Genomic DNA, 13,200 nt, shown 5'->3' on the forward strand with positions numbered 1-13,200 from the left:
TTTAAAAGTACACAATATTTTATTACTTAATCTGCAGATACATTTTATTTTTAAACCAGAATAGAAAAGAATTACACTTAAGATATTATGGTAGTTTTGTTAATACTTTTGTGCATGGTTTTGTGTGTGTGTGTTACCTTGCCTTATGTGGGTATTTTCTCTCTTCAGCATTTGCAGTGATTACTGATTCCAAAGACTCTGTTTCAATTACATTACACCTCTTTTGTATTATGTCTTACTGTTCTTTAAATCTCACTTGAATGGATTAAAGGTATCTGAAAAGCCCATTTAATGTTCGTACAGCACTTGGAAAATGCAAAGTGCTGTAAATGCTAAATAGGATTAATACAGCAGAACCTATGTACTATTGCACTAATGAATGATGAATCAATGCATCCCATAACTGGCAAGTAAGTCAACGAACAAATAATTTTTTAAACAAAGCTAGTGCCTCAAAATGTACTTTGCTATAATTGAATTATAGTTCAGTTTTATGTATGATCTGTACTATTCTATATTATGTGTACTCTGAGTATAATAGTCAAGTAAATGTAAAACAGCATTTTGTAAAAATAAATCTTAGTAATGCAAGACTTGTCAAAGATTTAGCAGCAGTGTGCTGTACAGAAGTGGACAGAGACTGCTGCTTTGGTACACACTGTAAAGTGCAAAGACTAATGAGTAAGGATGAATGAGGTTTTACTGTAACTGTTTCATAGGTGGGATGTTATTCTGTTTTACAGATAAATTTAGCAACTTGATAAGGTCATACAAGAAGTAAGTGGAATAGCCAGGAATGGACCCTCGCTCCCCTGACTAACCATTGGACCATGCTGTGTCCCTTAGCACTATTGAGAAAATGCAAAGACTTTACAATGTATAAATATGATCAAACACTAAGTCTTTTGACTATTTCATATTAACATTGTAGTGGGGAAAAAACAACACTTAATTTTCTCTACCCCAGGGGGAAATAGAAAGGAAGATCTTTTTTTTTACTCTATAAGGGGCTCAGCATCTACCATGATGGTGGGTACAGTGTGAGAACTGAATAGAATGCAATACAATCTAGGTCACCAAACCTGCCATGAAGGGGGAGCCTCAATGAAGTCAATGGGGCTCCATGTGGGAGCAAAGTTGTGACCATATGCAACAAGTTGCAGTAAAGGCCTATGGGCCCAGTCATGCGCCACTGAAGAAAATACCAAAGGTGCCATTGATTTCAGCAGTAGTAGTACAGGATCCCGAAGGCACAAACCAGTACTATAATATACTAATGCCTAGCTCTTATGTAGCACTTTGTCCAACAGCAGATCTCAAAACAATCAATTAACAAACAGAATGACTTATGGGTGTTACCCCTTGTATACGTCCTGGAACAGTAGGTGCATATGATGGAGGTGTATAAACCCCACAATGGCAGATAGGGTTAAGTGGAGCTGGACAGGCCAGTTAGCCCATTCTGAGACCTAGAAGGGAAACAGGTAATTAAGGATTAGACCCAGCTGGGGAGAATCAGACTGGGTGGTGTCTATAGAGGAAGGACGAATATAAAGAGAAGGACTGAGAGTGGAGAGCTACAGTAAGGTACATATCTTGGGGCTGGCCCTGAGGAAAGGAGGGTGAAAAGGTTCCAGGAAAATGACAGGGAAGCTAGAAACTTTCAAGAAGAGGCTCCTCAGCAATAGACTGGCAAGAAGCCACACAAGGAGTCATCCTTCCCAAGAGAGAGGCTTGGAAAGCATAATACTGGGAAAGGGACCTGTAGACAGATGTAGGAAGGAGCAGGTCTTCATTAGTTAAACACAGATTCCCAGGCCTGGAACCCAGAGGAGAGAGTGGCCTGGATTCCCCTACCATCTCCAGAAAAGGGGGACAGGAAAGCTTCCTGAGAAGATGAGGCAATGACTATAGACACCAGGCTGGGGCTGGGGCTGGTGACCTGATACGGGGCCATGGGACTCTTTACTACCCTGCAAGGAGTAAGATTATGAACAAGCTGGCTGGAGTTGTGAGAAGAGAGCAACTGTCATAGTGCAAAATTGATGTGTGGGGGAACTGAAGTGGAGTCACTGTAATGCCATGCCCCGCCATGAGGGGATGCACTGGCCAATAAGTTCACTCCATTACAGTGCTGAATTAAAAATACTTTGCAGACTATGGTGTCTTGGTACACATTTGCTGAGAGTCTGTTCCCAGCATAAGGGGGTAACGCTCCTGTGGTGGGCATTAGGCAAAAGGTGTGCAGCCTATGATGAGCAAAGGGAGCTGGGCTGGCAAGCTGTAAGAGAGCAGGGTAGACTTGTTAATACAACCCTGGAATATTAAATATTCACCTGTTCAGCATGGGATTTCCTGCCCTGGAAGGTGAATTCTAGTGAGTAACACAGAAGAAAGGCACTTACTTCCTGTAGGCCAGCTGGGATTTTAGCAAGTACAGAATCAGGAAGGCATAACTGGCTCCTTGACAGCCCGCTTCTCCTTTGCAGTGTCGAGCTGGACACATAGGAGACTATAATCTTATGAATGTAATGCTTGAATTTCTCCTCTGGATGTTCCACTTGCCAGGCAGCCTTTGGCAGAAACCTGAGCACAGTCCAGGAGCGTAGCTAGTAATTTGAAAGGTGTACATACACTGCAGGATCTCTTTTCTTCCTTCATCACAGTATAAAGACAAAAAGGCCTAATGAATAAAAATCTCTTGCCACAAACACTACAATGGTTGTCTCAGAGGAAATTGTGAGCTAACAGAAGCAGACGTGTGCATGAAGTCAACTGAAATCCCTGACATGCAGGTGGGGGATTAGCATAAAAGAGAGAGGGCAGCTCAGCTCCAGGCCCATTTAGTTGGCAGTTGCAGCAGAGGCCAAGAAGAAGTGGGCTAATTCAAAGGAGTGTCAGCTGTGGTATTTGAGCTCGCTACTAGTTGCACTTAGACCACCAAACCGCTGTCCGATGCTGACAATGTTGGATCGCTACTGACCAGATCTCGACCAGTGACCTAGAATCAAATGTGCAAATGAGAAGCAGGTTCCAGGTACAGCTGGGTTTACACATGAGGAAAGATAGTAAATACTATGACTATCGAACTTCAGAAGGAGAAGATTTACAGGGGAAGGAAATAATAAAGTGTATGAAGTCTGCGGTGGCTACCACTCAGTACCATCTTTTTACCATATCCCATAGAACCAGGACCAGGGGTTGTCTTCAAGCCCCCAGGAATATTCACGACAAATAAAAGGAAATACTGCATCACATGTCACTGAACTTAATCACGGGCAATCAGAGTTTAGTACAGCAGAGAAATTTAAAAGAGTAGCTGAATAATGTAACAACCAATACCATGTGTAGATAGGAAGGAAAGTAACCACATATGCTTCGTGGGGGAAGCTGATTGCTATGAGTCTGAAGGGTATCTTCCCCTCACCTCCTTCTTCTCCCTGCCCAATGATAGCACTGCACAAATAATCAGGTGGATTATGGGTTTTTTTCCCCACATTCTGCTAGATCATCTGGTATAAACCAGTGGTAGACGTAGGAGAGAGCATGATGTCCCATTGGTCTCATTTGATACAGAAAATCTTGTTTTCCTGTGTATATTTGTAACAGGGTGGCTGATGCTGGAGAGCCTGAGGCCAAGCCAACCCTGATTACAAAGCCCCACCTCAGGGGAATCAGGTGATTTCCTATAAAGAGTAGAAGGTGGCTGCAATAAGGGAGAGAACTAGAGGGAGAGAGGCTTCTGCAGGGAAGACCATGAGAATTGCTCCAGCTAGAAAGGGCTGGGAGTAGCTTGCTAAGGCAGGAAGGACTGTGCCCTGACCAGGGGACTGTGGGCTGTACCCAGCTGGAGAGAAGACATTTGTGTTGAGTTCTGAACTTTAATAAATCAACCCCTAAGGAGGGCTTTTGTAAGTGTTTACTTGGAGATCCAAGAAGGGAAACTGAGGTGAAGAGCTGTATGCCGGGCTGCCTTGAGGCTGTCAGGGGGCACCATGAGGTGGCCACTCATCTACAATGGTATATAACAAAATAGGTGAAAAGGCATTTCAAAGAAAAATGCTCCAGTCCATTTGAAAAAAAAGCCCTGCTCCCCTATGAGGATCAGGGCTTCTGCACTATGGGGACTGCTGGATGGAAGAGAGAGCTAATAGGGAGCTGCTGTGCATCCCTTTCTCCACCCCACTAGTGAACTGTCCTTGTATAAAACAAGGAAAGTTTTGCCTCTTCTGTAAACAATGACATGACATTTTGGTTTTAAAAACATCCATCTCCCTGTATTAAAAGCCACCTGCAAGTCACCCTTCCCCTCCTTTTCCCAAGTGGAAAAAGGCTCTTCCTTAGCTCAGCCACTCTGTGCCCTGCACATGAGCTTGTGCAGCTGAAGTATGAAATTAATACCCATCAGACAGAAGGGAGGGAAGCTCTGCTCATGGGGGTTGGAAGGAAGCCCTAGAACCCCAAGAGGGAGAGAGGATGCTGTCCAGGTAGCGAGAAGGGCAGAGAGTCCCTAGGTGCCCAGGAGAAGATGACCTCTGTCTGACACTGAGTGACTAGCAAATTCTGTCTTTATAAGCTCCTTGTGTATATATATGTTTTCTGCAAAGGAGGGAAGTGGGAGAGGAAACTGCCATTCAGTGATCAATAGGGACTCTGTGAGGTAACGAAGGGTTATGACATCAGGAGTTTGCTGGTAGGCTTGCCAGCAGGAAGTGCTTATCAAGCCAATCATCACTCACTCAATTAAGTGACACCCGGAATTAGGGTCATGCAGCTGAACCTCACACACTCTTCCGTGAAAGTTTAAGATTTCAGACCCAAAACAAGGATTGGGGGGGCGCCGTGAGGAGGAGGATTCTCCAAGCTGTCCTTCCTGCATACCTCCCCTCCATGCCATCTATTGAAGATGTCTGACAGGCGGGATTCAGAAAAAGAAAAACTCAGTACTCTTTCTGATGTGGCAAAATTCAACTACGCCTTGAAGCAGTTTCAGACACTGATTGGAAAAACAGTCGCCCAGAAGAGGGAGGAAAGATTAGGGGTGTACATTAAAGATCAGGGTAAGAGGCATTGTCTTTCTGATTGAGCGACTGTGTAATTTTGGAGTGGAGGCTGGGTAGCTAGGTGGGATGGCCCAGGATTCTACAGAAGACCCCAAACTGGCATACAGGCTATGGCTCGCCTTCCCTCCTTTAAAGGGAAATATGCAGATTGTGCTAAGAAAATATTTTCCCTGATAAGCTAAAACCTACAGCAGTCTTATTCTAGCCAGATTCTGTTGCTGAGCCATTTACCCACAAAAATGTATTCTGCCTGGCAGCATCCCCACATGGTGATTCCCCATAATAGTACTTGATTAATCTTTATGTAGTGATCTGTGTTTTTGAATGAATCAAACACATGAACCAATTAATTGTCCAAGTCAATCAATTTATATTATCATAAGTAACTCAACCTCAAGTGGGTTGTTATTACTGCAGGCCAGCAGCTTTACGTGCACAAAAAAGTCAGTTTTATCACATACTCTGTCCTCAGTATATCTCTGGGGGGCAGGTTAGCAGAATGCTGTCTTAACACCTCTCAGAGGAAGCCAGAATTGGGAGTGGAAAGTTTCCACGCCATTTTCCTTCCCACCCCACCGGTTTTCTAGGCTGCACTGTTTGTTTGTAAATTACTTGTCAACCCATGAGATTTTTGGAAATTAAGAAGGCTGAAATTTTTTTGGCAGGGATGCTAGAATGAATTCAACAAGAAGACTGAGAACTTAAACATTAATGATGCTGAAGGCGAAATCAAGCCAGGAACCAAATGTAGTATCATAGAAATGTAGGGATGGAATGGACCTCAAGAGGTGATCTAGTCCAGCACCCTGTACTGAGGCAGGCCCAAGTAAACCTAGACAATCCCTGACAGGTGTTGATCTAACCTGTTCTTAAAACCTCCAATGATGGAGATGCCACAACCTCCCGTGGAAGCCTATTCCAGAGCTTAACTACCCTTATAGTTAGAAAGCTTTTCATAATATGTAACCTAAATCTCCTTTTCTGCAAATTACACGCATTTCTTGTCCTACTTTCAGTGGACAAGGAGAACAATTCATCACCATCCTCTTTATAACAGCCCCTAGTATATTTAAAAAGTGATATCAGGTCCACCCTTTTCCTCAGTCTTCTTTCCTCGAGATTGAACAAGCCCCCCCTTTTTTTTAAACTTTCCTCAGAGGTCTGGTTTTCTAAACCTTTTATCATTTTTGTTGCTCTCTTCTCAATGCTCTCCAATTTGTCCACATCTTTCCTAAGGTGTGGCGCCCAGAATTGGACCCAGTACTCCAGCTTAGGCCTTCTCACCAGTGCTGAGTAAAGCTGGGAAATTGCCTCCTGTGTCTTATACAAAACATTCTTGTGAATACACCTGAGAATGATATTAGCCTTTTCACAACTGCATTACATTGTTGGCTTATCTTCAATTTGTGATCCACTATAACCCCCAGATACTTTTCAGCAGTACTATTACTTAGCCAGTTATTCCCCAGTTTGTAGTTTTTCATTTAATTTTTCCTTTCTAAATTGAATATTTTGTGCTTGTCTTTATTGAATTCCATCTTGTTGAATTCAGACCAATTCTCCAATTTGTCAAGGTAGTTTTGAATTCTAATCCTGTCTCCAAAGTGCTTACAATCCCTCCCAGCTTGGTGTCATCTGCAAATATTATAAGCATACTCTCTACTCCATTATTCCAAATCATTAATGAAAATATTGGCTAGTACTGGACCCAGGACTGACTCCTGCAGGATCCCACTAGGTAGACCCTCCCAGTTAGACATTGAACCTTTTGAGTATGGTCTTTCAAGGAGTTGTGCACCCATCTTATAGTATTTACCTCAGACCATAATTCCCTATTTTGCTTATGAGAATGTCATATGGGACTGTGTCAAAAAATTTTCCCAAATCAAGATCTATCTCATCTACTGCTCCCCTCCTCCCGACCCCCAATCCACTGGGCCAGTCACCTTGCCAAAGAAGGAAATATGAGAAGAAACAATTTGCTAGTGTTCAACTCTGATGGATTTTTTTGTTTTGTTTTTCTTGTTCCAATACAGATGAAATAGATTATGATACATTCTATGAGACAGTACAAACCCTCTTTGGTCCAGAAGTGAAGGATCAAGATGTTAAGACCTTTTTCAGGAAGATTAGCAACAACCCTGATGGAAGGATAGAATGGTGTGAGGTAAGGTTTATATATAATCTGAAATAGTGATATGCCAGGTTAATTTACGCAAGTATGTAGTCATTGATACCATGGAATAAGAATGGATTCATGGAGAATGTACATAATCAAAGTGACATTTCCATACCATTTATTACTGCTTCTATAAATCTTTCAGCTGCTACAGGCCAAAACACTTTTTAAAAAAAGGATCTGGCTTTGAGTCTAGATGGAAAATTAGCTAAAACTATTGTTCTGGTTGGTTAGAGACTCAGTGAGAGGCAAATGTGAAGGACTGGCTTAGGGCATCTTGTTTGTAATAATATGAGCCTTTAGCCAAGATGTTAACAAAACCCAATAATAAATACAATTTTGACAAGCTGAGAAAGAAAGAGGAAGCATATATATTTTAGTTTGGTGATGAACAGTTAAAAATACATGAACAGCCAACAATCATAGGGACAAATTTTGCCTTTGGATGCACACAAGTCTCCAATGAGAGCATACACATTGCAGGAGAGGGGAGCTAAATGTATCCCTTGGACTTTTTGCTCTCTAAAATCTGCTCTCACTTGAGGAGTTATTAAATATATCAGGGTCAAAACTTCCAAAATGCTGAGCATCTGCTGCACGATACTGACTTGCTAGCTCCCATTGATTGGGAGGGGTTAGTGCCTTGAAAGATGTGACCCTTTTGGTGCTGTGTGTTAGGGGTACAATAAGCATTGTTCAGGGTAAAATTTAACCAACAAATACCATGCTTCTAGGTGCAAAAATTAACATATAAGGCCTGGCTCTGCCCTCAGGAAAAATCTAGCTTCCATGGGAGTTGTACTTCTGTATGAAAATGCAAGTTGGACCCAAACTCTCACATTTAGGTACCTGAATGAGTATGTAGGTGCTCAGATACTTCCTGTAAAGGACTGGCTGCCTTGTGGGTGTGTCATGAGGATTCATTAACTCTTACAGCAGGGACAAATTTGGCTCTTTAATTATTAAATGGAAAGGGTTAGAGAAGTGGCGGCATTTTAACTGAAAGGTGCTTAATCATTGAATTGCCATGGTTATTACTGAGCCTATACCAAGGAAGTATATGATTCTAAATAAAAATATTCATGAAAAATAGCTTTACAAGCAGCCATTCTGTGTAGGATGTCTAGCTGTATGCTGTAGCCAACCTATGCCAACTGTACCCATGATATCCTATTGCCATAAGATTTTAATCTTCCACTTGGACAACTACCAGAGCTGGGCACTAGGGACCTGATAATACCTAATAGTGCCTTTCCTAGGATTGCACTGTCAGCATTGGCTATATGAGCTCAGACTTATTTGACTGCCCTTGTGGCCCAGAGGGACAGTGTTACTAACTAAACCATGTTATAAATTCAACAGGCAGACTTCTTAGTTACTCTGGAACATCAAATGATGTTTAGTGATCTCTGAGCTACCCAGCTCTTAGCCTTTGATAATCCATACAGAACATCTTCATATAATTTTCTAGTACCACCGCAGCGGCAACGCGTTTGGTCCTGACAGTCTGGTAAAAGAGCTTCCATCCTAGAGTGATTCTATCAAGTCCCCGACTTAAATATTTTTGCTTGTGATTTTGTTCTTTATGATATCACTCTACTAACAAATTATTCTCAGGTCAACTGTGTGTGTCAAGACCAAAAAAAAAAAAAAATGCTTCACATTATCTGTAGGGCTTGGATGAAAGCTATGATATGGTTGGCTGAAGAGGCTTCCAAACATCATGTAGTTAACTTCCAGTCAATGTACTTGAATTGACAGGGCCTTTTTATCCGCTAGGTCTTTAAATCGTGACCAACCTTTCTGTTACAGCATTCACCGAGTGAAAAGTAAATGTAAAACTTTTCTCCCTGCATGTCCTCCCCTTACATTTCTTCCTTCTTGCCTCCTCTCTTAAGATGAGACTTGAAAGGAGAAGCTGTTGCTAACCGTCTCCAGTTTTCCTTTGAAACTCTGCTAGCAATAGAAAAGAAGACAATGGGCATTTTCAGTGTTACAAGTACATGGTGCACAAGAAACGGGTTCTTGAAATAGCCAGTGGTGTTAAGAAATATACCAGCTACACTATAGGAGTAGCCAAATTCTAGTCCCTGCAAGAACCTCTGCATCACTTCAATCTTGTAGTACCCCTTTGCAACGGGAGCGGGGGTGCAGGCAGAGTGACTAAACAAATGGGCCTCTGCACTTCCTGTATACTGCTGGGGCAGACTTCACACCTATCCTAAACAGAGCAGCATGGAGAGGACCAGGTGGCAGCAGCCTGGGGAGGATGTACTAAATCCATGGTTTAAGAGACAGTGAGCCTTGCACAGGGACTGTGGAAGGGTAGGAATGGCTATTCAGGCCCCACAGCTGATATAGTGGCAGTGTAGGAGGGGTTGTGCTGGGGAGAAGGGTGAATTCCAGCTTCCCCATCCTCCCAAACCTTAGCTTGATCGCCACTTAGTCAGAATATGTTCCTGGGAGGGGTGAATTTTGCCTGAGAGTGTAATTCAGCCAATAATTAGGTTAAGGCTGTTGTAAAAGAGTACAGGGAAAATGAAAATGACAAAATGACAACCAACATTACCCACGTACATTAGGGAAAAGATTTTAAATTACTCAGCGCATCTTCATTACTTCCCTTTACAACAGCACTGAGAAAAAAAATGGTTTGATGTACAATTTTTTGGCACATTGTGCCAGGGCCGGTTCTAGGATTTTTGCTGCCCCAAGCAAAAAAAATTTTGGCCACCCCCACTTTTTTCATACCCCCCCCCGCCCCCAGCTCCGCCCCAACTCTGCTCCTTCCCAACCCCTTCCCCAAATGCCCGGCCCCTCCTCCTCCCCCAGGTGTGCCGCATTTCCACCCCCATTACTTCCTGCTTCTTCCCCCCCAACCCCCCGCCCTAGCTCACCTCCCCTCCGCCTGCTCCCCTGAACATGCCACTGCTCTGCGTCTCCCCCCTCCCCTTCTCAGGCGAGGGAGAGGCAGCGCGTTCAGGGGAGCAGGTGGAGTGGAGGTAAGCGAAGGTGGGGAGGGAGCACAGGAAGTAACGGTGGGGGTAGAGGAACCGCTCCCCACCCCAGCTCACCTCCACTCCACCACCGCCGCCTCCCCCGATCGTGCCGCCGCTCAGCTTCTCCTCCCTCCCTCCCAGGCTTGCCGCGCCAAACAGGTGTTCCGCGTGAGGCAAGCCTGGGAGGGCGGGGGGAGAAGCCGAGTGGTGGCGGTGCACTCAGGGGAGCAGGCGGAGGTGGAGCAGAGATGAGCTGGGGTGGCGGGGGCACATTTCTAGGGGGGCAGCATGTCTGGCAGTGGAATGCTGCCCCTAGAACTGTGCCACCACAAGCCGGTGCCTAGAGCCGTCCCTGCACTGTGCACAAGAGGGGATAGCAGTTGTTAATGTACTCACCACTGTTATTAAAAGGCGGATGCAAAGGGACTAAAAGAAACGAAAGAACACAGGAATGTTAATGAAGGCTGCTATTCATCAGCCAACCATGCTTCAGGTGGTAAAAAAGACCAGTCCTGCTGGATGAGGTTGTGCATTTGGTTTGGTGAGGCCTATTTAGCCCGCACTGGAACAGCATTTAACATTTCCTCCTTGAGAGTTGTACATCTTAAAACTTGATGCAGAACAGAGGATTCCTGGGCGCTCTGGGGAGCAGATGCACGAAGGGGTTATTTTGTTAACTGAGGTGTTAACAATGTCCGGAGCAATCATAGAAACATAGAATATTAGGGTTGAAAGGGACCTCAGGAGGTCATCTGTCCAACCCCCTGCTCAAAGCAGGACCAATCCCCAACTAAATCATCCCAGCCAGGGCTTTGTCAACCCTGACCTTAAAAACCTCTAAGGAAGGAGATTCCACCACCTCCCTAGGTAACGCATTCCAGTGCTTCACCACCCTCCTAGTGAAAACGTTTTTCCTAATATCCAACCTAAACATCCCCCACTGCAACTTGAGACCATTACTCCTTGTTCTGTCATCTGCTACCACTGAGAACAGTCTAGACCCATCCTCTTTGGAACCCCCTTTCAGGTAGTTGAAAGCAACTATCAAATCCCCCCTCATTTTTCTCTTCTGCAGACTAAACAATCCCAGTTCCTTCAGCCTCTCCTCATAAGTCATGTGTTCCAGTCCCCTAATCATTTTTGTTGCCCTCCGCTGGATGCTTTCCAATTTTTCCACATCCTTCTTGTAGTGTGGGGCCCAAAAGTGGACACAGTACTCCAGATGAGGCCTCACCAATGTTGAATAGAGGGGAACGATCACATCCCTCAGTCTGCTGGCAATGCCCCTACTTATACAGCCCAAAATGCCGTTAGCCTTCTTGGCAACAAGGGCACACTGTTGACTCATATCCAGTTTCTTGTCCACTGTAACCCCTAGGTCCTTTTCTGCAGAACTGCTGCCTAGCTGCTCGGTCCCTAGTCTGTAGCAGTGCATGGGATTCTTCTGTCCTAAGTGTAGGACTCTGCACTTGTCTTTGGTGAACCTCATCAGATTTCTTTTGGCCCAATCCTCTAATTTGCCTCTAAGTCCCTCTGTATCCTATCCCTACCCTTCAGCGTATCTATCACTCCTCCCAGTTTAGTGTCATCTGTAAACTTGCTGAGGGTGCAATCCACACCATCTTCCAGATCATTTAGATATTGAACAAAACCGGCCCCAGGACCGACCTCCACTTGATACCGGCTGCCAACTAGACATGGAGCCATTGATCACTACCCGTTGAGTCCGACGACCTAGCCAGCTTTCTATCCACCTTATAGTCCATTCATCCAGCCCATACTTCTTTAACTTGCTGGCAAAAAATACTGTGGGAGACCGTACCAAAAGCTTTGCTAAAGTCAAGGAATAACACGTTCACTGCTTTCCCCTCATCCACAGGGTCAGTTATCTCGTCATAGAAGGCAATTAGATTAGTCAGGCATGACTTGCCCTTGGTGAATCCATATTGACTGTTCCTAATCACTTTCCTCTCCTCTACATGCTTCAGAATTGATTCCTTGAGGAATCAAACCTTGTTCATTCCAGCCTCCAAAACTGGGCAGGTAGGCTCATCTAAACAGAACAAAAATAGCTTTGAGAAGTTTCTCCTGAACTAAAACATCTTCTATACAATTCAGTCAGTCTAGGAAGCATGAAGAGGCAATTTATACCCAAAACCATGGTCAGCTGGAGAAAGAAAATGGAGGTTATGTCCATTAATGGCTATTAGCCAGGATGGGTAAGGAACGGTGTCCCTAGCCTCTGTTTGTCAGAGGGTGGAGATTGGATGGCAAGAGAGAGATCATTAGGTTCACTCCCTCTGGGGCACCTGGCATTGGCCACTGTCAGTAGATAGGATACTGGGCTGGATGGACCTTTGGTCTGACCCACTATGGCCGTTCTTATGCATTTATATGGAAGTGTGGATTTATGAAGGGCATGTACAGTGGAATAAATCCTCCTCGGCCCCCAAAAAGGAATAGACACTCCAGCTAGCATTTTTAGTAGAACTGGTTGAAGTCTGTCAAAATATGTTTTTTTAAAAAAACAAAATGGTTTTTCAACCAAAATGATTTTGGTCAAAATTTTCTGGTGTTTTGTTTCTTTGTTTTGTTTTTGTTTTTGAAAATCAACATTTGTTTTGGCTGTGATTGGGGAAAAAATGAAAAAAAATAATAAAAAAAGAAACATTTTATTTTTCTGCAAAAAATAAGCATTTTCCAACCAGTTTTAGTTATAAGTGCTTGGGAAAGAAACCAGGTTGAAGCTGGCTGGAGGACTCTCTTCTCACCACTGAGAAGTATCAAAGAAGTGGAAAGGACTGGTTAGCATCTGTAAATGATCATTAACAAGAGGCAGCAGCCTGGTGGCATGACATAGATTCATACAGTTTATGGCCAGAAGGGACCATTGCCTCATGTCCTGTATAACTCAGGCTGTTAAATTTCCTCTAGCTACCTCTGTATTGAGCTCAGTAAC

The 13,200-nt window shown here is 43.9% G+C and overlaps 1 protein-coding gene across 1 annotated transcript in view; it reads left to right on the forward strand.

Annotated features, from left to right (window-relative positions):
• Window positions 1-4,906: 4,906 nt before the first annotated feature.
• Window positions 4,907-13,200, forward strand: part of WDR64 (WD repeat domain 64) — a gene marked incomplete at its 5' end in the record, with an annotated part of 135,385 nt that continues 127,091 nt past the window's right edge. The window contains 2 exons of the mRNA XM_084624940.1: window positions 4,907-5,060; window positions 7,100-7,230. Coding sequence (XP_084481066.1) covers window positions 4,907-5,060; window positions 7,100-7,230 — 285 coding nt within the window. The remainder of the gene's footprint in view (window positions 5,061-7,099; window positions 7,231-13,200) is intronic.

This window comes from Lepidochelys olivacea (genome assembly GCF_965140295.1).
Source record: "Lepidochelys olivacea isolate rLepOli2 genome assembly, chromosome: 3".
Classification (NCBI taxonomy): Eukaryota; Metazoa; Chordata; order Testudines; family Cheloniidae; genus Lepidochelys; species Lepidochelys olivacea.